General features: G+C 58.6%; 4 protein-coding genes across 6 annotated transcripts in view; 1 reads left to right on the top strand and 3 right to left on the bottom strand.

Annotated features, from left to right (window-relative positions):
- Positions 1 to 2,488, bottom strand: part of TLN1 (talin 1) — a 35,451-nt gene extending 32,963 nt beyond the window's left edge. For both annotated transcript variants that reach the window (XM_063319482.1, XM_063319481.1), the window contains exon 1: positions 2,331 to 2,488. The gene's annotated coding sequence lies outside the window, so the exon portion shown is untranslated. The remainder of the gene's footprint in view (positions 1 to 2,330) is intronic.
- Positions 2,489 to 2,721: 233 nt separating this feature from the next.
- On the top strand, positions 2,722 to 9,928 carry CREB3 (cAMP responsive element binding protein 3). The gene is given in 11 exon segments (XM_063321047.1): positions 2,722 to 2,796; positions 4,328 to 4,465; positions 4,548 to 4,821; positions 5,041 to 5,153; positions 5,374 to 5,466; positions 6,042 to 6,148; positions 7,495 to 7,563; positions 7,721 to 7,805; positions 7,929 to 8,007; positions 8,427 to 8,723; positions 8,726 to 9,928. Coding segments are annotated over 10 exon segments (1,305 nt in total). The 5' UTR covers positions 2,722 to 2,796; the 3' UTR covers positions 8,776 to 9,928.
- Positions 9,929 to 12,970: 3,042 nt separating this feature from the next.
- On the bottom strand, positions 12,971 to 14,678 carry LOC134508639 (avidin-like). Of its 2 annotated transcripts, none has more exons than XM_063320483.1 (4): positions 14,584 to 14,678; positions 13,863 to 14,073; positions 13,638 to 13,770; positions 12,971 to 13,178 (listed from the first exon to the last, which is right to left on the bottom strand). In XM_063320483.1, the coding sequence occupies exons 1-4, from the start codon at positions 14,653 to 14,655 to the stop codon at positions 13,145 to 13,147; spliced, it is 450 nt and encodes a 149-aa protein (XP_063176553.1). In that variant the 5' UTR covers positions 14,656 to 14,678; the 3' UTR covers positions 12,971 to 13,144. The 2 variants fall into 2 exon arrangements, with proteins under 2 accessions (XP_063176553.1, XP_063176555.1); XM_063320485.1 differs by having other exon boundaries at positions 12,971 to 13,233.
- A 1,958-nt stretch (positions 14,679 to 16,636) lies between these two features.
- On the bottom strand, positions 16,637 to 18,750 carry LOC134508730 (avidin-like). The gene is made up of 4 exons (XM_063320709.1): positions 18,622 to 18,750; positions 17,664 to 17,877; positions 17,079 to 17,199; positions 16,637 to 16,812 (listed from the first exon to the last, which is right to left on the bottom strand). Exons 1-4 carry the CDS (start codon positions 18,691 to 18,693, stop codon positions 16,713 to 16,715), a joined length of 507 nt encoding a protein of 168 aa, XP_063176779.1. The 5' UTR covers positions 18,694 to 18,750; the 3' UTR covers positions 16,637 to 16,712.
- Between the last annotated feature and the right edge of the window lie 5,218 nt (positions 18,751 to 23,968).

Consider the following 23,968-nt stretch of genomic DNA (forward strand, 5'->3'; position numbering starts at 1 on the left):
CTCTGGATGAGGTTTGGATTTGTTTTTTTTTTTTTGGGGTTTTTTTTTTTTTTACGGCAATGTCAAATGTGGGAAAGGCCCCACTCCGGACCGCCCCCGCCGCTTCCCCTCCCGCAGGCTGGGAGCTGGCTGCAGGAAGCTTTATCAGCTGCAAACCGCCCCACTGCCGGGGTTTTCCGCAGGCGCAGCCAGGCGGGTACCAGGCCACTGCCATGCCTGCGAGCAGTGGCTTTGCCTGCACATCAGTGTCTGCGCAACAGCACACAATGAACCAAGGTCAAAAATTAACGTGGTAAGAAGCCAGACCTGGCTGTGGCTGGGTTCTCCAGTATGGGACCAGTACACGCATCTCTGTCCGGCACTGGAGGCATGGGTGGCTTAGCCCCGTGACACACTGCCGAGCCCATTCAGCCCGGTTCCTCTTTCTCAGCTGCACGTCCGCATCGGACGGGAAGACGGTTTCTTCCAGCCGAGGCCCAGCTTGCTCCTGGGGAGTGTGAGCTGTTGAGGCCAGCCCCAGCCCCAGAGCTGATCCCCACAGATGGGGCAGCAGCATCCTCTGGCCGCCGCAGGGAGGGCAGCCCAGCCTGGCATGGGAAACGGGCAGGGCATGGGTGATGCTCACCCACACCGAGGTGAAGGAACTCCAGCCATAAACTGCCGGGATTTCCCACGCACCCCCAGGCCTTTCCGCTCCTGCTGGGCACCCCTTCACCTCCAAAGGCAGGGGGGCACAGATGGCAGCACCCCCCGCCTGCCCACCAGCAAGGCAGGCATGGGCACCAGCAGGCGCAGGACTCCATCTGCAGCCTCTCCTGCACCCTTGGCGAGCTGGCCCCCTGGCACAGCACCCCAAAAAAAGCACTTAGGGTGCGGGGGGGGGGGGGGGGGGCTCTCACAGCATCCAGAGACCACCAGGTGCCCCGTTCAAGCATCCATGCTTTGCGAGGGCAAGCAACTAGCCTGCCACCGGCCAGGGAGAAAGTGGAAAGCGAGAGGAGAGCGTGACGGGGTTTTGGGGGACATTTCTCCACCCAGCAGTTGTCAAAGCTCAGCTCCGGAAAGGAGGGCGTCCCCGTTCGCTCTTCCTCAGCCTTCCCACTCCCCTTCCCCCAGCCTGCCGGGACGTGCCACTTCGGGATGCACCGAACCCCTGCGGCTGCCGTTCGGCGAGCAAGCTGCGCGCTTGGCCAATGCTCACCACACACCACCGTTAGCCCTTGGAGGGGGTGGTGTGTGTTTCACCCCATGGTCTGCAGGAGAGTTTTCCATCCCTTTACCAGTGGGCTCTCCGGGCACAGCTAAAGATCCCAAAAATATGTCCCCTCCCCTTCTTAGCAAGCGAGGCTCGGGGCGGTTGAGGCGGGGGGGGGGGTGGTTGGGGGAGAGGAGAAGGGAGTAAACAATTATTGCTACCAAATATGGGTCTAACAGCCAGCGATGAAGCCACGGCAGAAGCATGTAGACATCCTGCCGGCAGATTCAAAGGGCCGGGGAACTCGCAGGGGCCCGGGCAGGATCCGGCCGGCAGCGGGGACAGAACGGGGCCGGGAGCGGGCAGAGGACGGGGCAGGGCTTCCCCCGCCCGGTCTGCTGCTCCCGCCGTGCCGGGGAGGACGGCTGTCCCCCGACGGGGGTGGGACGGGGGGGGGGGGTGTCTGCTTTGCCCCACACAGCGCCCACGTACCCCCCCAGCCCAGCGCCCCCTCCCGGGTTAGCGGGGAGCTCCGGGGGGACGCGTGTGTTGTGTCGTGTCCCCGTCCCCCCCCCCCCCCCCCCCCCCCGGGGGACTCCGGGGGTGTGATGTTCCCCGGTTGCGACGTGGGGAGCGCGTCCTCCGGCGTCCCCACCCAAAACCGCGCCGCAGGACAAGAGACACCCTTCCCACTCGCGTACGGCACGGGAAAGGAAGGGGCGGGGGAGGCGGTAAATCTTCGTGCCCCCACCCCACCGTGTCCGCACCCAGGCCTCTCCCGCTCGGTCCCCGGAGACTTCGGGCCGAGGCCTGCGGCTATTTCGGGGCAGGACCGGAATCAGCGGGGCCAGGCCCCGCCCGTGCGCCCCCTCCCCCCCACCGGGGGGGCGATGGGGCGCGCCCCAAAACCGGGCCAAGGCGTGACTGAGCCCCGGCAGCCCCCGGGTCACCGCCCCAGTGGGTGCAGGCAGGCCCCGGTAACCGGGACACGACCCCCCCCCCCTTCCCCCCCGTAAACGGGGCGGGCTCCCCCCGGTACATCCGTTTCCGGCAGTCCCCCGGGATCCAGGGCACTGCCAATCCCTGGGCCCCACCTCCCCGGTTATCGAGCCGCCCTTCCGTGTCTCCCCCGTACCTGTGCGCAGCCAGGAGCAGCGCGGCAGCCCCGCCGAGGCTGTGCGGTGCTGAGCGGAGCGGGGCGGCACCGCCCGCTTCCCGCCCCAGCGCCCCCCGCCGCGCATGCGCCACGGAACACGCCGCGCCACCGGGCGGCGCGGCACGGCACGGCACGGCACGGCTGCCCTCCGCCCGGTGTCCCGTCCCGGTCCCCCCGTGTCCCGTTCCCCCCATGTCCCGCCCCCCCGCCGCCGCCGCATCCCGGCTACTCGCCCGCGGCTACGCGCCGCTCGCCACCCGCCACGCACCCCCTCACCCCATCCCCCCCCCCCCGCCGGCGCCGCGCGCCCTCGCCCCCGGCCAATGGGCGGTGCCACGTGACTCCTCCTCGGAGGGGAGGGGCCGGCGAACGCGCGAGGTCTGACGGGAGGCGGGTAAGGTGGAAGCGGCAGGTTCGTCGGCTCCGGCGGCAGCGTTGCGCTGAGGTGAGGGAATAGCGGGGCGAGACGGGGACACACACCTACACACACCTACACACACCTACACACACCCACACACACCCGACCACGGGGGCGGTTGGGCCTCGGGCTGTGCTGCCCGGCCGTCACGGTCCGCGGCGCGCCGTGCCCGCACTCACAGTTGGGGCTGTGGGGGGCTTCGTGGCCATCGTCGGGTGTGTGTCCCGGTTGCGGGGGGGGAAGGTCCTTGTGACGCGCGCTGTCCCCTCTCCTTCTCCCCTCGCTGCCTGCCCGGCACACGCTGCCCAGATGGAGTGTTCTGGGTGTCCGTGGGAGCAGCGGGCGCGGCGTGTCGGGGCTGGGCCCGGTTTCCCCCCCATTCTCTTTTTGCTTGGATTGGGGTTTGGGGATTTTTTAGGGGGAGAAGGGTGTCTTTTATTTTTTTTTTTGGACTGTGGCACCTGCCAGCTAGATATGAAAGCTCAGCGGTGCTGGGGTGGGGGTGCAAGGGCTGCCCCGGCTCTGTCTGGGTGAGCAGTGCTTTGGTTCAGCCATCACCCACCAGCAGGCCTGGTCCAGGTCAGCAAGCCCTCAGGACCTTGCCAGGCTGCTTGTCCTCGGGGAACGAGGAGCCTAGGCTGTATCATATCAGGAGATAACACCGCCAGCCCGAGCTGGGACTAGAGAAAAATGAAAATAAACCAGCCACAGCTGCCACTGGCAAGGACATCATGGGGGGGGTTGACGATAAGTCCATCACTTTGTGCTATAAATGCCCGCAGCCTCCCCCAGCCTGTATGGCAGCAGGGTGCACAGCCGTGATCTCCCGTTGGGCAGGGATGTCTCTCAAGGTTATTCCTCGAGACTGAGAGACTCTTTACCCAGCGCCTGATAGCCACTGCAAGATAAGTGGCCTTTTACATTTCGCCTAAAAGTATATTGTATGTTAGTGGTGTTTATAGATATGCAGTTATAGCTTAATTATTAGAAGTGTAGTGAGTCGTACAGTGTTTGACCACTGCCTAAATTATTGTTTAAATCATCATTTAAATCATTGTCAAATCACTCTTTGACATTCGATCATCGCTTAGTCACCATTTGTTTACCATTTCATTTTCATTCAATCGTCGATCAATTATCATTTGATTATCATTTAGTCATTAATAAACCCACTTTTAGTTAAACCCATGACAATAACTTCTCATAATAATTCGCCCCAGGAGTCTGGCCCCGCTGGCTGTGTGCTGGGGGTACAGCACCTTCAGGCTTCAGTGGAATTACAGGATCTTGCATGGTCTCCACGGCAGAAAGTCTGGGGTCCTTCCACTTTCCCTCTCCTTCCTGCAGCTCCTGTAGCTGGATTCTAGTAGCCTGGTGAGGCCACCAATGCTGGTATGATAGCCTTGTTCAGGAAGTACTTGTGGCCTAGTTGTCACTGCAGGCCCCTGGCAGCTGTTGCCATTGCACAGGGAGATTTGTCTGTAGGGGCTGAGGGACATCTTGAAGGACTGCTGCTGTCTCCCCCCACGCCTGTGCTCACTTGGGGTGTCCTGCTTAGATGTCGTGCACAGAGGAACTGTCTGCCCTGGCAGATGAGGACCTGCTTGACTTCATTCTGAAGGACGATGCTCCCTGCCCTGACATTCTAGGGGAGAATAACTCTCTGCTGGAAGACTGGGGCGTGCCAGAGCTTGAGGTGAGTTCTTTGAGGAGAATTGCTGCTGGGTTGTGGTTCAGGAGGTTTGTCTCCCTGCTCAGTAAAAGCTTTTTCTCCACAGCTCCTGGACAAGGAGTTGGATGACTTCATCAGCTCCCTGCTGAGCCCCTTTGAAGAAGAACCAGGCATAGTGCAAGGTTATTTGCCTGCTGGTAACCACAGCGGCATTTCTGAGGGTCAGCATCTGTCGCATAGCCCCAGCAGTGATGTTGTCAGCAGCCCTCGGAGCTCAGACATTGTGCAGGTTGATCACAACTATCACCTCCATGGAGATTGGCCTGTGCTGGAAAGTGCGAGGTCTGACACGGCAGAAAGACATTTTTCCATTGACCTTGGTAGGTTATGTGCTTGGGCTCTTTCTGTCCTGGGTACAAGCAGAAAAGCAGTCCCACCTTGGGGTTTTTTTTTTTTTTTGGATGTATGCCAGGCAGTAATGGAGAGAGCAGAATTTAGTGGTTTTCTGCTGCTGTAAAATTGTGGTTTCATGCTACTCAAAGCTGACGGGTCAGGTGCCTCACTGAGGCCCAGTGCTCGACTCTCTTTTCCTTCCCCAGAGACATGGATGGGTTTGGAAGGCACAAGCAAGGCACTGGAAGAGAGCTTCACTTTCCCCATTGCTATTGCTGTGGATGCTGGACCCCAGCTTGTGCCTGGAGCCATCGTGCAGGTACTGGCAGCCATGTGCGTGTGTGTCCCAGCCTTTGCTTCTGGTCAAATGTCCCCTTCTCTCCTGGCTTGGCTCCTGCAGGGATATTTCTGAGGAAAGCATGATGCTGTTTTAGGACAGCTTGATCTCGGTTCTGTGTGCTTTCTCTACATCCTCTCTGCCCTGGGGTGGACTGCCTTTACTGTGCATTCTCAGCGGGTATACTTTTGCTGTTTTATAGTCCAACTTCCCAGAGCTGGTCCTGAAAGAAGAGGAAAGTCAGCTCATGGAGAAAGAAAGTGTTTCATTGCCAACCGGTGGGCCAATGAACAAAGTGAGTCCTCACTAAACCCTGTGACTCCCAAACAGAGTTGGACCACTTGAATGCTTCAGCCAGAGGAGGGGTTTGAAAACACAGGATGGTGCCTTGATGAGAGCACTGGTGCCCAGGTGCTGTGTTCGGGGCAGCGTGTGGCAGGGCTTGCTGTCCTTTTCCTCCTTTTGAGGCCTGGGTGGTGTCCACATGCACAGCAGCCCCTACATTGCTAATCAGGTAGATAACGAAGAGCAAAGAGACCTGGCTGCTGTCAGGTCAGTCTCCTCACTCATGACTGCAGGAGGCAGTTACACCACAAGTACCTCCAACCTATTTTTCCCTACTTGCCTAGCAGTTTGTGAGCTGTGTGCTTTTCATCTCCCTTAGGTATGCCTCACTTTTGCTACACAGGGGAAGCTGCTGGCCTCATCAGCAGGCCAGAGTTTGCCTTGCAGTTCCTGCAGTTTGGTCAGTGGTGTGTGAGGGACAGAGGACAAAAGCCCGTGGGCTGAGCGCTGGGATGTATGCAGGGTTTGTGAGGGCTGGATTGCCAACGCCCTGGTGTTGCTGCTAATGAGGAATGATTCTTGCAGGCTGAAGAGTGCCTTCCGAAGAAAGTGCGTCGGAAGATCCGGAACAAGCAGTCAGCCCAGGATAGTCGTCGCAGGAAGAAGATCTACATGGATGGCCTGGAAAACAGGTACGGGCACAGGGTAGTGTCACCCAACACTGAAGGGACAGACAGGTTCTTTTAGGGACCCTTGTCAGAATGATGATGGCACTAAATCACAGTTTCACTTAAAGCTTTGTTTTTGTAACATACTATGATTAGTATAGCACAGAATTTATGGTTGGAATGGCACAAAATTTCTACAAGCAATGTAGTACGATCTATAAGCAGCATAATACAGAATTTATAATATAACTTACAGTTTCTAATCACCTCAATCCTAATACAACTTAACTTGGACCTGGACCCTCTGCAGATTGGGTCAGATCTTAATACATGGTTTGCTGTACCAATATAGTGATCATAATCTTGACTTGAAAGTGATATAAAAGAATATGAGTCACCCCCTCAGACCTGGGAAGGAGCAGATGATGGTGGAGGTGTCCCTGGCCATGGGGGTACCAAATCTCACTCTACAGCAGCGGCTCCAGTCCAAGTTCTCCCTTAGGACTTGTAACTGCTTAATTTTATGGACAGTGCTCTGAGTGCTGTTACGCTTTCCTGCTCTGTGACAGGGTCGTCAAAAGCACTGGGCTGGCCAGGTGCCTAGGACCTTCAAGGCTGGTAAGGAAGGAGTTAACTAGCCTGGTGCCCAGGAACCTTGAGGCTGGTAGGGAGGGGAAGAAGAAATCTGTTTGTTTTGTCTACTTGGTGGACAGGACCTTCAAGGCCTGATAATGAGGGAAAGGGAATGAACATGTGACCTGCTGGGTCACAGGGAATGGGTGCTAACCTCATACAATGGTATTAGTTGTGCTAACAACATTGCCAGGGGGCGGGAGCAGGGGGTACTAGTCACAAGCAGCTGTACTGTGCCACTGCTGGGGTCTTGCTACCCTGGGCAGAAAGTGAGGCTGACCGTGTGAGGCAGCAGCTCTCCTCAGGGGGCTCAGAAGCTCAGGGCAGAGCCTGCCCTGCTCTCTTGTACTTGGAGATGGCTCAGAGCTTGCTCTGTTCAAGTCAGGTGCTGGCCTGCGAGGTCCAGCATGTTCTCCAGGTCAGGCTAGTTTGCCATACAGCCTGATGTCGTGGATCTGCAAGGTTGGTGTGCCGCTAGGAGCGAGCATCCTTAGGGATTAGTCTGATGATTCTTTGTGGTGCTGGGCAAGGCTCACCCCTCCCCAAACCTGGAGTGAGATGTTGCTCTCTGAGGTTTGCTTCAGGTGGTGCCAGATAGACTCCAGGAGCAATTTTTTCTCCCCCAGACACCCAGAGGTGGTGGCTGATTACCTGAGGAGAGACTCTGGTGAAGTCCCTGCGTTTGACTAACAAAACATTTCTGTTCTTCCCCTGTGCTGCTCATCTTTCCTGGAAAGGTTGGCAGTCTGCACAGCTCAGAATCACAAGCTGCGGAAGAAGGTGCATCTGCTGGAGAAGCAGAACATGTAAGCTCTCATTGTTGGACATGGCAGGAGATGTGGTGGGGAAGGCTCTTCCTCTTCTTGGGATCGTGGTCTGTTACTGGCTGTAAAGAGGGACGAGGGGAGCATGCAGCTCTTGGTTCAGCCGCTGCATTAACATGCATTGCCTGCTCTCTTGCAGGTCACTGCTCAAGGAGTTGCAGAAACTGCAGGCCTTGGTGAGACGGTCCACGACAAGAACCACCACAACAAGAACCTGCACCATGGTAAGTGACTTCAGACCCAGTGTCTGTGAAGGGGTCTCCGCTGTGCTTATAAGTTTACGAGAGGAGTTTATTGCTGCTGGTGATGCTATCTATGTCCTTTATTGATCTTCTTTCTGTTTCCAGGTCATGCTTCTGTCCTGCCTTGTTCTTTCCCCCAGTTCCTGCTCAACTGGGAGAAGAGAGCCACAGACGGAGCTCAGAAGTGAGTGCCCGGGGGCTGAGGTGTGCCTACAGGTGAAGCCCCTCCGAGGCAGAGCACCTTCCTCAGAGACAGCCTGAACTCTGGGGTGCCTCCAACCCAGTAGCCCCTTGCCTGGGGTGACCACTAGGTTTGGCTTTGCTCTCTCAACCCAGCTCTGGGCTCTTCCTCAAACCTGTTGCAGAGCCCCACCTTGGGGCAAGGTCCTGGGCCAGGGACTTTACCAGAATTGGAGGGATCCAGTCCCTCTTGGAGCACAAGCTGAGCTTGTGCCTGGCAGCTGTGCAGCATCCCGTCCCCTGGGAGGAGGCAGCCCTAGTTGGAACAGTTTGTTTGCCTCTCACGGGCTCTGTGGTGGCCCGTGCTCAGAACAGGAGGGTGAGAGGCTGGGAATGACAGGGCTGGCTCTACCTCTCTTGCAGTGCTGTCGCAGCAGATCCGTGAGATCTCAACAGCTGATGTGCAGAAGGACGCTGTGGTGGAGGGGTTCAGCCCAGACCCTGTGGACAGCTCGCTGTTGGGCAGCCTCCATCAGTCATGGGAAGAGGACCAGAGTCTGCCCAACCGCGATCCCAGATCCTATTTCAACAGCAACTCATCTTCCGACCTTCCAGTATCAGACCTCTCTGAGCTGGGCCCTCCCAAGCCTCTGGAGCAGGGCTCACAGAGCGACCCTTTGCAGTCAGAGGTGCCAGCGGTGTGTAAACCCAAGAGGCAGAGTGTCACTCTGCCAGCGTTATCATCCAGCAGCACCTTGCTGATGAAACGTGACCGCCGCCGCCTGGGGGTGACAGCAGGCACCCTGCCAGGCAGGGGCAAGCAGTACCGCATTAACAGATAATCTATCAAAGCAGATTCTTCTGAATACTCTCCCGATCGCTGACAGCTCAGAGGGTTTACCAGGGAGGAATGGCTTTAGAGTTGACCTGTTCTGACACTCTGTTTTGTGTATCTGTAGCTGCACTCTGTCTATCTGAGATGGAGTAGGAAGCTCTGGGAACTTTGCTATGGCTGTTGACATGGCTTGCAGCGCAGGGTGCATCCCATGGCTTGCGGGGATGGCCTGTGGCATGGAGGATGAAGGCAGTCAGGCCTGAGGTGCCTGTACTTGGTCTGACTGGATGCGGCTGGTGATGGAGGCCTCTGTCCTGCTTCTTCCCTGCATGATTGAAGGTCAACAGGCTGGGTCCTGCCCTTCTTACTGTGTCTGGTAGCCACAAGGATCTCTCCCTTGTGTCTTACCCTTAATGCTGCAGTCTCGCCTGATTTCTAGGTGTGATAGCAAGCTAACCTTCAGTGCCCTTAGAGGGAGTGGTCCTGCCGTTGCGACAGACCCTCCCTTTTGCCTGTTCCTGCTGTCTTTTGAGCCACAGGCACAGCTCCTGGCCTGGCAAGAGAAGGTAGTGTGGAGTCCTTCCTCAGCCATGTGTGCCATTTCCCTTCACTAGGGGCTGAGCCTTTCATCTCCCACAGTCCTGAGAGTGGGGCGTCTGGGCCTTGGTGTGGAAGGCATGCCTCGAACCAGACTGCTGAGGGGGTGTGGAGCAGAGAGCAGGAGAGCTGCCTGCTCTTCTGAAGCCTCTGCTGGCCACAGGACATTTTCGAAGCTGTGTCCTCCCTCATGTGCCCAAGCTTTGCTGCACTGGCCTGTCATGCAGTCAGCTGGCTCTGGTTGCTCCCCAGGGCTGAGCAGAATGGCTTTGAGCCGGTGAGCAGTGTCTTTCCCAGAGCGCAACTTAGTGGTACCTGTTGAGCATCTCTCCTTATCCTACTTCAGGACATTTCATGTAATCATATAGAATGGTTTGGTTTGGGAGGGACCTTTAAAGGTCGTCTAGTCCAACCCCCCTGCCATGAGCAGGGACATCTTCAACTAGATCAGGATAATAATAAGTTCCTTATCATTAAGGTATGAATAAATACTAGCGATGTGCAACTGTGTCCTCTGTGGTTGTTTCGGTGAGGGGCTGGGCTGCTGGATGGAGGCTAGGGCTTGCACCAGGGGCTGGGAGTGTTGTGGGAGGAACCCAAGGGAGGCGGGGGTGATCACTCTGCCTAGCGAAGGGGATCGCCTGCCGCCTTCCCTTCCTGTGGCTGTGGCTGCGCAGAAAGGCCGGTTGAGACACGGTGCAAGTTTGCACCCCTTCAAAGTGTGCGAAAAAGCTCTTGAACCACTTTGGGAGACAAGTGGATGTTGCGACCACCCCAGGCCCAGGTGTGACCTGCTCACCCCTGAGCCCCCGGCACGCGGCTTCCCCGGTAGGAAGCATGAGGAGCCGGTGTCTGCCTCCACCGCCGCTTTCGTAACGGGGAGCTGCACAATCGCAGGAAGTGCAGCAGAGCCGGTGTGGTACAACAGCCCCCTTCCCCTCGCCGGGGGCTGCAGGGAGGGCCCTGCCTGCCCGGTGGTTGCTAAATCAGGGTTGGGATCACCGAGACCACTTGCAGACCCTGAGCTCAAGCTGCAGAGCCCAGCGTGGGGTTTGGGGGTGCAGGAGCCCAGCAAGGCGGTGGGAGTGGGCAGAACCGCATTCTCAAACCACCCGCGAAGGGAAGGGTGGCTGTGCAGGTGAAGGATGTGTGAAATTGAAGGTCGTGCCTCTGCCCGGAGAAGGGAGACAGGCAAGGGGTGGCTCAGCCGTCTCCATACGGGCAGCAGCACTCTCGTAACAGGGTCAGGTCGCAGCTCTGCCCTGGCCGGGGCAGGCAGCCTGGGAGCATCCCCAGGGAACCACTGGACCTTATTCCCCAGGACAGGACAGGAAGATCTCGGACCCTGTCCTCGCTTTTGTTTTGTTTCTTTGCAGTTCAAGGGCAGGGTGTGTAATGCCACTGATGTCACCGGGAGTCCCTGGCCCAGGCTAATCAATATTGTGTGAGTCACCCGAAATAAAACACGGTGGTGCCGCCAGCAGAGCAGAGAGCAGCCACCGGAGCTGGTGTTTGGCCAGGGGCGGTGGAGCCACCTCCATGCTCCACAGCGGTCTGGCTTGCTTGGCCAAATGTCAGGAGGGGAGGTAGCCCTGGGGGAGCGGGCATGGAGCCAGGTGAGCCCAAACACAGCCGCACGCACGCTCCTGCCCCAGCCAGCGCTGCCATGCCGTGTGTAAAGCTTGCGTCAGAGGCTGGGATATCACAGAGCCTGGAGCTGGTCCCCATACTGCACTGGGGACGTCTCTGCGCTAGTGGTTTTGGGGACAGCTGCTCTGCGGTCACAGCCGGTGCTGCCCTGGGGCTGCTATTTTTCGTCGCTTTCTCTGTTCTCGTGTCGGTCCCACAGCGGTCAGCTCTGAGCCGGCGAGAGGAAGGAAGCCCAGCCCCGGCCTCATGCCTTAGGTTAAAGGGTGGCGATGATAAAAATGCCTGGAATGAGTCCTTTGGCCGAGGAGGCTCACACCTTGTTTCCATCAGGCAGGGGAGCCGGAGGAACCTGGTATTTCTGCCACCTCCTCCTTGCTGCAGACCCCCATGACATCCATTTCCCTTGCGGGCTGCGGGGACGGGAGTGCGGGCGGTGTGCATCAGTACTGCTCGCATGGACACATGGCTCAGGTCAGCGTTACGGACCTTGCTTGCCCTCCCCGAAGTGTTCCCTCTGTAATTCTCAAGGCTGACCCCTATCCTACGCATGTCCCGGCAGGTGCCGGCATCAGCAGCGTGGGAGCACACTGACGGACCAGAAACATGAGCCTTTCAGGGCAAAATATTCTGCTCAGCCCTCGATAAGTCCCGTGTGGGTGTTGCCAAGTGGAAAGCCTCTCTTTTTCCCTTGGTGACTCCCTGAATGTCAGTAGTGCCATCTCCTTTGCGCCATAGCGACATACTGAAAGTTATGAAAGCATGAAATGAAATTTGCCTCCTGTTGCCACAGAGGGCCTGGGCTTTGTGGCCGGTACAAAACAACTCCTGCTCATGGCTTTAAAAGAATTAGGTTTTGCTTTTTTTTAGAAGGAGTCAGGATTTCTGCGAGAGGTGGGAATTTCAGTCAGTAGCAAAAGTAAGACAGACACTCCTTTTCAAAGGAAACCTAAACCCTTGTGTCAACATCCATCCTATTTTTATGCACTAGCACCAGCTGCTGGATACTGGTGGAAATGGAAAAACTGGCAGGAATCTGAGCACCGGGGTGAAAAAGCAACTGTAAATACAGCAATGGAGCCACTGCCTTCCCCCAGCTCCCAAAACGGGGCACCTCAGCCTTGGGGCTGCTGGTCCTTGTGGTTCAGCATGTTGGGGGACCAGCATGGAGCCGGTCATGTTGGGAGGACTTTGTCAAGGTGCCTGAAGCAGAAAGCGGAGAGGTCGGGCTGGGATGCCCGAAAAAAACCCAGTCGATGCCAAATGTGTCCTTTCCCTGGCCCTGCACCATGTAGCTGAGGCTTGTCTGGAGACCCGCCGGGTATGTATCGCTCAGGGGACACAGCCGCGCTGAGGCGTTTCTCTTGGGACAGGCTGTGTGGGATCTTTCCCCGTTGGCTGGGGCGGGAGGGGGGCTGGCAGCCGGCCGCTGCACCGCATCCGCCGGGGCTGGGAACGGGAGGCTGCCGGCTCTGCAAAAGCCATTTGCAGACACCATGTCCATTCGGGTGCCTGAGAAACTTCCTCCGCTCCGCTCGCTGGGGGAGGGCGAGCTGCCTGCAGCCTGCCCTGCAGCCCTGGGACATGCTGCCCTCAAAGTCCCACCGAGGACGTACCTCCTCCCGCCGCCCAGACACGGCCCAGGTTGCCCCGCACCCCCTGGGGAAGTTTGTGAGGGACCCCAAGGAATAGGTTACCCACAGCAGAGCAGTAGGTTTGCAGGTTCCTGCACGCTTCCAGGGAGGGGACATGGAACAGCCCCCATCCCCAGGGACTGTGCTGCCCTTGGCGATGCTGCATGAAGTCTCCCCATGGGGAGGTGGCTGCGGGGCAAGAGAAACCCCACGGGTTTGGGGCAGGGCAGAAACCAGAGCCAAGCCCTGCATCCCCACAGAAACCCTTTATTTTGCAGCTGGTGCCCAGCCCTCACGCTGGCCATGGGAAAGCATGAACCTGTGGGCCGAGAGCTGCTGGAATGCAGCACGTCCGCACGGGCAGAGCCTGGCTGGGGGAAGCGCCATCTCCTTGCGGTCCTGGGCCTCCTGGATTCTCCCGCTTGCTGTTATTTTATCCGTGTGAAAATGCTGGTTCCAATCCTGCAGGAAAGTCCACATCACTGTGGTTCACCCAGCCAGGGTCACTTACACTGTGCTGGTGGGACAGAGGGGAAACACAAGGGGAGGCACCGTGTCCCCCACTGCCTCACTGGGTGCTGAGAGGGATGTCCAGGGCTCCAGCACCCCCTGGCAGAGGCTGCACCAGGTACTGGCATCATGTCCTGCTCTCTCCCTGCTGGGCAGAGTGCAAGGAGAGTCCTTGGGGGGGGTTGTGTCTGGATGGGGCTAGATGTTGTCCTGGGGTCACCCACCCTGGGGCACACCCGGGATGCAGGAGCTGGCCAGGTCAAGGGATGCTCCTTAGCCCCCGCTCCTCACCGGTGACAAACCCATCTCACCCTCCCAGTCCCACCATGCCTCATCCTGTGGTGTTTCTGCCTTCTCCAGCCTGGGGTGCAGGAAAGCTTGGCACAGTGGCGGCTGTGAGCCGGCACTCACCGAGTGGCTTTCCAGTCCTCGGTGGGGCTCTCGGCAGCTTCTCGCAGGAGCCACAGAGAGTGCAGGGTCTCCTCCCCATTGGTGCCCACATAGCACTGGCCCAGGAAGACAGTTGTCCGGGCGGTCTCTGAGTCTGGAATAGTCCAAGGTGACATGAGCTGGGGTGGCAGGGCAGGAACCCAACCCCTGCACCCTGCTGCAGGGTGACGGTCCCCTCCTGCCTACCTTGGAGCCGCCAGCGCACAGTGAAGGAGAAGATGGGCTGTGGGGCCAGCCCTGCGTCCTGCTGGGACCCCTCCAGTGGGGAGGTGAGGATTTCGTAGTCACCAACGGCAGGCCCCGGCAGGTAGGAACCAGAGAAGCTGCCATCCTCGCCGAGGACGGACACGACCATCCGGCAGCCGGTGTCGCTCCGCCAGGACCCGGAGAGGAGGCACTGCAAGGCCAGTGTAGTGACTTGGGGTGCCCAGCCAGGCATGGGGGGAATCCTGCTCCTGCCCCACCACCCTGGCCCTGCCCGGGGATGGCCACAGCAGTGGGGGATGCACCACAGACCCTGTGTGAAGCTGGTGCCACCGGCATCACCACCTCGGCATGAGCATCGCACCCATGGCACCGATTGCCTTCAGTCCAACCGCTGCTCTGGGCTGTTTGCTGCTGTCGCCTGTGGGACAGCGGGTCCTCCCCGTGTTAAAGGAGAGGACATGCTGCTTTCCCGGCACACTTGGTGGGAAACGGGGTTCTCTGGTGCATGGCTCTGTTTGCTGGTCTTTGGATGGGTTCCTTGCAAGAGCCATCCCTCCCTCCCAGCCTCTCCGCAGCTTCCCTCAGCGCTGTGTAGTGTTGGTCCCACCAGCTCCCTTGCTGAGCACCGCAGCCCCAGCAGCAGCCTTTGGGGTCCAGCAGGGTGCCAGCGCCACGTCCCCATCACCACCCATCCCTGTACCTTCCTCTCCGCAGGGGTGACACACGCCACCAGGGCCAGGGCGAGGACCAGGGCGAAAGTGCTGCTTCCCATGGCTGTGGGGATGACAAGTGCCCGGCACGGCTCCCTCCCAGCCCCACACCCCAAGCCCCTTTATAGGGCTGTAACCGGAGCCCCACAGGCACCGGGCTGGCAGCTGTGGGGCGGGTGGCCGGGTGGCAGGGTGCCCGGGACAGGACAGGAGGTCTGTGTGACCTGGGCAGCACTGGAGGAACGTGGGGATGAACACGGCTGAGCAGAGAGGCGGGGGTGCGGGATGTTTTTAAGGCACTTACAGTAGCCTGGAAAGCAACAACTACCTTCCGTAGAACTTGCCTCCTGTGTAAATTATTACCTGTTTAAACATTTAACCGCTCCCAGCTCTGCTGGTGCCACTGCCTGGCCAGGGTGTCTGTCACCCAGGTGGTGCCAGGGTGCCACCCAGGTGGTGCCAGGGTGTCACCCAGGTGGTACCAGGGCATCCCGGGCAGGGGCAAGCTGTGGCGCTGCACAGGAGGGAAGGCTTACCCTGCCTCCTGCTTTAGCATCTTCCGTATAAGAGCTGCTAATTTTACTGCTTTTGCTTTTACAAGGGCTAGAGGAAGAAGTAATCGTGGAGGGGCACTGGGGTCCAAGGGACTGCGTTCGCACACCCAGCATGCTAGCCAGCCTTATATTTCCACCTCTTCCTCACATTTGCTGCTCTTAAGGGCGTTGGATGTACAAAACAGAGCGTGCACTGTCTCAGCATTCCTGAGCTGCTTCTCTGCTCGCTGCAGTGCCGGGAGCAGGCACGGGGCTGTGGGCAACTGAAAATTAGGGTGAGATTCAGCTGCATAAACACATACCGTCCCCAGGACAGCAATGTCTGGGGCACTGGATGGCAGCAGGCTGTGGTGTGCATAATGGGGGTGGTGGACTCCCACCCTGGGGTGGCACTGGCTCAGTGCCCACCACAAGTCCCAGCGCGCCTCAGGACCCCGATGCTGATGCTCCTCAGCACCTCTCCTTCTGGTCCAGATGGCCCCAAAGGCTGGGACGAGTGAAAACCACCCCCCTCCTGACACATCAGTCCTCCTTGTTGCCTTTTACAGTCCCAAACATGTGGGCGTATCACAGGGGTCTGAGAAATCCACCCCAGGGGATCTCTTGTTCTTGACCTGGATGCCACACTCCATCCTTTTGGCCTGACACCAGCCCCTGCCTTTCTGCCCTGTTTGGCAGGGACAAGCTGCCCTGTTTGAGGTGCCAGGGAGGTGGCAGCCACCACCCCATGTCACGGCAGCATGCACACTCACTGGGGCTGGGCCAGGCCCAATGGACTTGTACGGCCAGTGTGCTGGCATCCCCAGGGCTGTGTTATATTTGTAACGCTGCTGCAAGAGGCTTTATCTTTACCCATGGACCTGCCAAAAACGTTGTGTCGAAAGAGCTGACTAAGGTTGGCAGGTGTCCACAGAGACAGATAGAGTGGCATTGCTGAAATGCAGCGGCAGAGAAGGGTAAAATCCCTGGTTGTAACCCAGGGGGATGGGATGGGATTGGATGGGATGGGGTGGGATGGGGATAGAGTGGGATGGAATGGGACGCAATGGGATATGATGGGATGGGGGCTTTAACTCTGCATATTTTACTTCAGGCGACATGCAGCACGAAGGAAGCGCTTTACTGACATCTCACATCTACCGATACCGTTACCGCCATCACCCAACCCTACCGGGAGTCCTGGCGCTGGAAAGGCATCTAGCAGAGATGGGTATGAAGGCACCACAAGAAAGGTGGCTGGATTCAGGATGCTGACTCCACGTCTGCCACAAGCAGGCAGGTGGGGAGTGATGGTGCAGGGTGGAAGTTAGTGTTAGGATGAGGTGGGCAATAACCTGGGTAGCTGGATGGGGATAATCGGGGGGGGATCCAGCTGTCCTTGGGGAAGGGCAGTGGTGAGTCCTAACCTCTGCAGGGGTACCCATGGGGACAGAAGCTGCCTTAAAGGGGGAGCGAAGGCGGTTTTTAAAAAATGATGACCACAGCTGACAATACTTTTATTTTTTTTTATGTGAGAAGCTGGTTTTGTTTGCCCTGGGGGTCCATGCTGCAGCCGGAGGACGCCATCATGGGGCAGATGAAGCTGCGTCCTCACAGGATGGGGACAAGCTGGGCAGGATCTTTCCTTTTGGGGTGCGTTTGCGTATGAAGACGTTTCTGCCCACCCTGTGGGAAGCAGAGAATTCCTGTGGGGTGACCTGCAGACACAACCTACTCGGGACTGTCCCTAAATGCCCCCCAAATTGCCCTGAGCAGCTGCTGGATGCCCCTGGCCAGGGCAAACCCCTAGCCAGGAGGCATTGGCATCCTGGCTGCAAACCCACGCTGTGGGGTTCCCAGGGCTGGTCCCCTCACGCAGGGGGATGCTTGTCCTCGGGGGTCCCGGGGAGGGCCCCTCTGTGGCATCGCTGTTCCCCATGTCCCCCCACTACCTTGTGGCTTTCCAGTCCTCCTCCAGGGACCCGACGGCTTCGCGCAGCAGCCACATGGTGGTCAGCGTCTCCTTCCCGCCTGTGTCCACGAAGCACTGCCCCGCGAAGGCGGCAGTGGCATCTGGGGAAAGAGCTTGCTGGGGTGTTCAAAGGGGATGCACCAGCACTTGCTGGCTGCCTCCCCTTCCCCGAGGTCCTCCCGGCCACAGCGTGTTTCCACTCCAACATCCACATGCCCACCCAACCCACGCTGGGGGGGGTCCTGCCCTTCCCCAGCAGCTCCCCTGGGTGAGCCAGGCTCTGCAGCACCGCATCCTCTGGATGCTAACAGGGTCCGGACCCACCACGGGCACCTGGGGCTGCCCAACAGGGACGGCTGCAAAGACTCTGGGTGGGAAGGGGCTGCCTCGCAAGAGCCCAGCACTGCCCATTAGCCCCATGGCCGGGCAGACACGGTTGCCTCCCTCTGCCCAGCTGCACCAAAGCATCACCCATCAGAACTTACAGCAGAGGAAAAATCCTGCTGACTACCTGTGTGGCTCCCAGTGCCCCCGTGGGGCTGACCCTGGGTGTCCCAGCACTTACTGGAAAACTTATCCCAGCGCACGGTGAAGGCAAAGGTGGGCCAGCCCCCCTCGCCAGGCTGCTGCTGGGCGCCCGTCAGGGGGGAGGCGCGGGCGCAGACGCCGGCGAGGGTGACCTGCGTGAGGTATTTCCCCTGGAAGACCCCGTCGTCCCTCACTGCTGAAATCTCCATCAGCGAGTCCTGCTCGTTCTTCCACAGCCCACTGAGCTGGCACTGAAGGGACACGGCCATGGGCCCTCTGCTCCTGCCCGTGGTGCAGAGGGTGACCCCATCCCTCCCACCGCCCCACGGCCAGAGCCACGAGCCCTGCTGCGAGTGTGACAGTGGAGCACAGCTCCCCTTGTCCCCACTTCGGTGAAATGCTCCCCCAGGTGCTGCCAGCTGCTGAGCGTCTCGTGCAGCCTGGACAGCATGTCCCAGCCCAGCGGTGTGCACGGCGGCCCTGGGCACAGAGCCCAGGGGAAGGGAATGCCCTGCACGTGGTACCCCCGGGCACAGATCCCATGGGAAAGGATGCCCTGTGCATGCTGCCCTGGGAACAGATCCCCTAGGAGGGGATGCCTGTGCCTGGTACGACTGGGCATGGACTCTGTAGCGGGGGGGATGCCCCATGCAGAGTGTCCTGGGCATAGATCCCATGGGAGGGGATGCCCTGTGCACCGTACCCCCAGGCAGAGACCCCGTGGGAAGGGATACCCCAAGCAAGGTACCCCAGGGCACAGACCCTGCAGGAAGCCCCATGCATGGTGCCCCTGTGGGAGCAAAGCTTTGTGGAGATGGTGACTCTGAGGCTGGGGGTAACCCACAGACACCTTGCCTGTTGCCTGGACTAGGGGCCTGGAAAACTCTCCTGTTTGTCCCAGCCTAAGATGGCATTTAAGAGGGGACCCCCTGGGCTGCTCACACTGCATCCCAGTGCCACATCTGCCACGTCCCCATCCCTACCCATCCCTGTACCTTCCTCTCCGCAGGGGTGACACACGCCACCAGGGCCAGGGCAAGGACCAGGGTGAAAGTGCTGCTTCCCATGGCTGTGGGGATGAGAAGTGCCCGGCACGGCTCCCTCCCAGCCCCACACCCCAAGCCCCTTTTATAGGGCTGTAACCGGAGCCCCACAGGCACCGGGCTGGCAGCTGTGGGGTGGGTGACTGGGTGGCAGGGTGCCCGGGACAGGACAGGCGAGGTGAGGAGGTCTGTGTGACCTGGGCAGTGCTGGAGGAACGTGGGGATGAGCACGGCTGAGCAGAGAAGTGGGGGTGCAGGGACAATTTGGACATCCATGATCCAAGAGGCTCTGCCAGCCCTTTCCTTGCTCCACAACGGAGTCCTCGGGGTGGCCGCAGCCTGGCACTGCCACCGTCCCAGTGCTGCCATCCAAACATGGTGTTGCAGCAAGCACAGCCCGACCAGCTCTTCTCCACTGCACTGAAGGGTGGTGTGTCTGCCCACGGGAGTTCATCCTCATGGCAGTCCCCTCCTGCGTTAACAAGTTTCTGCTGCTGTTTCTAAGCTGTTATTCTGCCTGTGCTGGTTTTTCCCTGGGTCTGGGAGATGTGGCTGTCGCTGCAGTGGGAGCTCTTGGGCACTGCAGAATTAATCCCACTTCTCATTGCAGAAGGGCTTTTCTGGAAGATACGTAGATATGTCCCTGTGGAGGGGATGCCCTGTGCACGGTGCTTCCATGCACAGACCCCGTGGGAGGTGGTGCCACATGCGTGGTGCTTTGAGGCTGGGCAGGGTACAGCTGGCTACGTGTCCGGGTGAACATGTCAGTGCTGATGCTGCGGGGGACAGCAGAGCTGGCACCTGGCTGTGTCCAGTTCAGGAGGGATCTCTCTGGCCCCTGCCCTGCACAGGGGATGAGAATCTGCTTCAAGCATCCTCCAGAGACACATCTGCCGCAGGCTTGAAGACAGCAGGAGGGCCACTCTCCTCTTCCCGGGGAGCGGGATGTGGTGATGCCCATGTGCAAATTGCACTTTGGTTTTAATGGCAGAATTATAGTAGCTACCTTCAGCTCCCATCCCATGGACTTCCTCCAAAAGCTCTTGTGGTCCCTGCACCACTCTCCCTTGCCTGCTGCCCAGCTGGCTCCCAGCACCCATGCCCAGGGCTCAGCTCCCCCCAGGGTCTCCATGCTGCACCCATGGGTGCAGCCCCAGCACAGAGCAGGGACGGAGAAGTGCCCTGCAGCCCTACTCTGCCCAGGGCTCACCCACTGGCTTTCCAGTCATCCTTGAGGCTGCCAACCTCATCTTGCGTGGTCCTCTGTGTTTCCTTCCTGTCCTTGACCGCAAAGCACTGGCCCATGGAGGTGGTGGTGGTCTGTGGCCCGTGAAGGGGTACGAGATGGGAGAAGGAGCTGGGATGGGGGTTTCCCTCTCAGGCAGACAGCTTGCCAGTTTGTGAGTGGGGAAGGCTGCTTGCGGGTGGGGGATGTCTCCCTCCCCAGCCTCTTGTCCTGCTGGGACTGCGGACATGACACTAGAAGGGAGTTGGGATACGTAGGGCAGGGGGCATGAGCCTGGCTGAGCCTGCGTCCAGCTCTGCCCCACCTCATCCTGGGCAGGACCTGCCTGGACAAGAGCCAGCAGTGGGGACTGGGAGGTGTCACCAGCCATGCAGCTCTGGTGTTGGGGATGGGGGAGCTCTGGGGACACCACAGGGAGGCTGGGAAAGGAGAAGTTCCTGAAGCTCCTGAAAAGCTCCAATTGATGGTAAAGCTGAATGTAGGTTGACTCTTATGATTCATGCAGTGCTGGGACCCCTGCAGCAGTGACAGCCTGATCTCATTCCTTGTGAGCATCATGGTCATGTAGTAGAAGATGGTGACATTGCCTTTTCCATTCACAGCCCTGGTGGTCATCTTGGAGCCCAGGTCATTGATCCAGCACCCACTTAGCATGCACGGGAGTGGAGGGGACTCAGTGTTGGTGCTATGGCACAGCCTAGGTGCAGGCAGGGTGGCAGCAGTGGACATCCCCAGGAACCTCAGAGGGGAAGCTAGACAAGTCACAGGTCCCCCATCCACCCAAGGGGATGTTCTGCCAAGTGCGATGAGCTCAGCCATGGGTTGGGGAGGCAGGTCACCTCTGGGAGAGTGCCCCAGCTCCAAGCCAGCACCAGAAAGGGCTGGGGAACTAAGGCGATCCTCCACCCTCCCAGGATGACAGTCTGCACTCAGCAAGGCTGCAGCCAGAGCTGGGCCAAGGGGAGACGCAGAGGACCAGAGCAGGGTGCGCAGTTCCCACCAGGGGGCTGTCAGGAGTAACGACCAAGCAGACATGGCAGAGGGGACAGAACTATGAGACTTCATTTATAAGTGAAGCTATAGGCTTTAAAATCAAATTATTTTTTTTTGTCATCTCTGCAGTGTTGCTGGGAACCAGCCTGTGCCCGTGCACATACCCAGAGCAACCAGCTGTGGAGTTTCTGGGTGAGTCCCTGGCTCCACCTGCTTGGGTGGAACAACAGCTGGATTGAGACAAACGCTAGGCACTGTGATGTTCGGTGTTGAGACATTTGTAAACAGTCAGCAGGAAGTCCCCACAGAAATGGTCATCTAGGACAGCGTTCTGCATGTGATTAAGACCTGTAAGTGCTGTTTCCCATGTAGCTGAGATTAGCAGTGGCAATGGGTCATGCATACTCTAGCACATGGCCAACAGCCAGACGAGAGCTGAGCAGGGAGCAGTCTGGGGAGTCTCACCTGAGCCCAATGGAGGTGCTGCTGCAAGGACCCCTGCAATGAAGACCCTTTCTCCATCCAGAGAGTGACCGGCTGATCCCCCACGTGAGCATTGCCTGATGCCAAGATCCCAATAAGTTAGTTTTTCTGTTTTCAACCGATGCACTACCTCCTGCACAACATAGACACGGCAGCAGCGACAACGCTGCCTGTGACTGCAAGGTGCCTCCCGCCTTCCCCAGCTCCCCATGCCTCTGAAGGTGTTCACGGTGCATGAATGACCATGACCAAGGCTTACCATGCAGTGGCAATGGCTGGTTGTCCTCCCAGAGGGAGGGCCGCAGCAGGGCTGAAGGGGTCTCTGCTGTCTCATGTCTGCTTGCCGAGGAGCCCGAGCTGGAAGGAGGCAAATAGCAACGGGTTTGTGGCTCAGAGAGGCAGAGCAGACACGAGCGCTATGGGCAGGTCTTGAAGCTGGGTAAAATGCAGTGCTGATGAATGCCCAACACCCACAGGGAAGCATCCTCAGCCACAGACCCCCTCCAGACACCTGCAGGCACCCGTGGCACGCTGTATGCTATCACCCGCCACTCCAAAACCCGAGATGCTGGATGTGTCATGGCCTTGCTGAGTGCCCTGATATAAGGACTGCCCTTGCAAACAGCCCTGCTGGCCCATGCCCGCTGCATTTCTCATTGGTACTGTGGCTGCCTGCGAGGGTTTGCAGAGTGCTCAAAGCGTGGTCAGCACGGCCACCTTGCCGGAGCACCCCAGGACTGCTGCACAACCTCCGGGGAGCCCTCCCTCGGGGAGATGCTGACATGAAGGCAATAATGAAGTCAGCGGAATGCATGCAGTAAGGCTGCAGGCTTAGTGGGACCCCCCCACCTCAGAGCTGGCCACAGCTGGGGGTGAGACCAGCCCTCTGCTGCCCTCTTTCCTAATTCTCAGGTTCCTCTATTGCCGGTAAAAGGCTACACAGACCAAAGGACACTGTAGCAGCGGGCTGGTGCAAAGGCATTCTGCTCAGAAAGGCTGTAAGGCAACTGAAAAAGCTGGAGAAATTCCAGGGAGGCACAGAGAAAGAAAGGGCAGCATCGCTGCAGAAGCAGAAGATGGACTGAAGAGAGAAAAAACATGAAAAGCAAACTGCATGCAAGTCTGCAACAAGACCAGCTAAAACACGGAGGCAGTAGAAAACTTGCTAAACCCATGGACGCTGTTAGCAGAGCTCTCCCATGGCATTCATGGCAGGAAAACCAGGGGAGCAGTGGGAGGTGGCATCCCCACAAGCCCCCTCCTGCCTTTAGGCTGCCCAAATCCCAGGCGAGGTGCGGCGCGGGGTGTGCAGCACCGCCTGGCTTTATTTTGAGACTGGACACAGCACGAGGGTCAAGTTTCAGGTTCAGACCCGGAGCTGATTTTCCTGGAAATCATTTCAGCTGGGAGGGGTGACTCAGGCAGCACCTCGCCTGCTCATTACAGTCACACAGCCCAGCAGGCAGGCGTTTGGCACTGGGTTTGCTGGACGTCCCCTTTCCAGTAAATCACACACATTTCCCTAAGAAGAGTTCTGGGACTCGGTGTGCTGCAGCTACCCGCGCTGTACTGCAAGTATGGAGCACAGGAATACAGGCATAGACGAGACCCTGCACCTTCCTCTGTGAGGGCTTCCTCAGAGCCCAGGGGCTCTCACCTAGCTTTTTGGGGTTCAGAAGCATCCCCCATCTTACCCTCCCACCACGCTGGCCTGGCACTGAGCAGGGAAGAGCTAGTGCTGACCTGTGCCCGGTGTCAGAGGATGACTTTGGGGATGCACCAACCCATTTAGTGCACTGTCAGCAAGTTTGCTGATGACACAAAGCTGGGGGGGGAGGGGTGGCCGACACACCAGAAGGCTGTGCCGCCATTCAGCGAGACCTGGACAGGCTGGAGAGTTGGGAAGAGAGGAACCTTATGAAATTCAATAAGGACAATTGTAGGGTGCTGCAGCTGGGGAGGAACAACCCCCTGCACCAGTAGAGGTTGGGGGCTGACCTGCTGGAGAGCAGCTCTGTGGAAAGAGACCTGGGAGTCCTGGTGGACAACAGGATGGCCATGAGCCAGCAATGTGCCCTTGTGGCCAAGAAGGCCAATGGCATCCTGGGGTGCATCAAGAAGAGTGTGGCCAGCAGGTCGAGGGAGGTCATCCTCCCCCTCTCCTCTGCCCTGGTGAGGCCACAGCTGGAGTACTGTGTCCAGTTCTGGGCTCCCCGATTCAAGAGCGACAGGGAACTGCTGGAGAAGGTGCAGCACAGAGCCACGAAGAGGATTAGGTGACTGGAACACCTCTCTTATGAAGAAAGGCTGAGGGACTTGGGTCTCTTCAGTCTGGAAAAAAGGCGACTGAGGGGGGACCTTATCAACACTTATAAATACTTAAAGGGTGGGTGTCAGGAGGATGGGGCCAGGCTCTTTTCAGTGGTGCCTGGGGACAGGACAAGAGGTAATGGACACAAACTTGAGCATAGGAAGTTCCACCTAAACATGAGGAGGAACTTCTTTCCTTTGAGGGTGGCAGAGCCCTGGCACAGGCTGCCCAGAGAGGTGGTGGAGTCTCCATTTCTGGAGACATTC

The sequence above is a fragment of the Chroicocephalus ridibundus genome, chromosome Z, assembly GCF_963924245.1.
Source record: "Chroicocephalus ridibundus chromosome Z, bChrRid1.1, whole genome shotgun sequence".
Classification (NCBI taxonomy): Eukaryota; Metazoa; Chordata; class Aves; order Charadriiformes; family Laridae; genus Chroicocephalus; species Chroicocephalus ridibundus.

What these genes read in the sequence shown, in the direction of transcription:
- LOC134508639 (XM_063320483.1), bottom strand. Translation starts at nt 14,655, where the DNA reads ATGGGAAGCAGCACTTTCGCCCTGGTCCTCGCCCTGGCCCTGGTGGCG. An exon ending in TCACCCCTGCGGAGAGGAAG is followed by an intron (nt 14,074 to 14,583) that starts GTACAGGGATGG and finishes CTGGCCTTGCAG; the next exon opens with TGCCTCCTCTCCGGGTCCTG. An exon ending in GAGGACTGGAAAGCCACTCG is followed by an intron (nt 13,179 to 13,637) that starts GTGAGTGCCGGC and finishes ACTTTCCTGCAG; the next exon opens with GATTGGAACCAGCATTTTCA.
- LOC134508730 (XM_063320709.1), bottom strand. Translation starts at nt 18,693, where the DNA reads ATGGGAAGCAGCACTTTCACCCTGGTCCTTGCCCTGGCCCTGGTGGCG. An exon ending in GCGCTGGGATAAGTTTTCCA is followed by an intron (nt 17,200 to 17,663) that starts GTAAGTGCTGGG and finishes CTCTTTCCCCAG; the next exon opens with ATGCCACTGCCGCCTTCGCG. An exon ending in GAGGACTGGAAAGCCACAAG is followed by an intron (nt 16,813 to 17,078) that starts GTAGTGGGGGGA and finishes TGCTTCCCACAG; the next exon opens with GGTGGGCAGAAACGTCTTCA.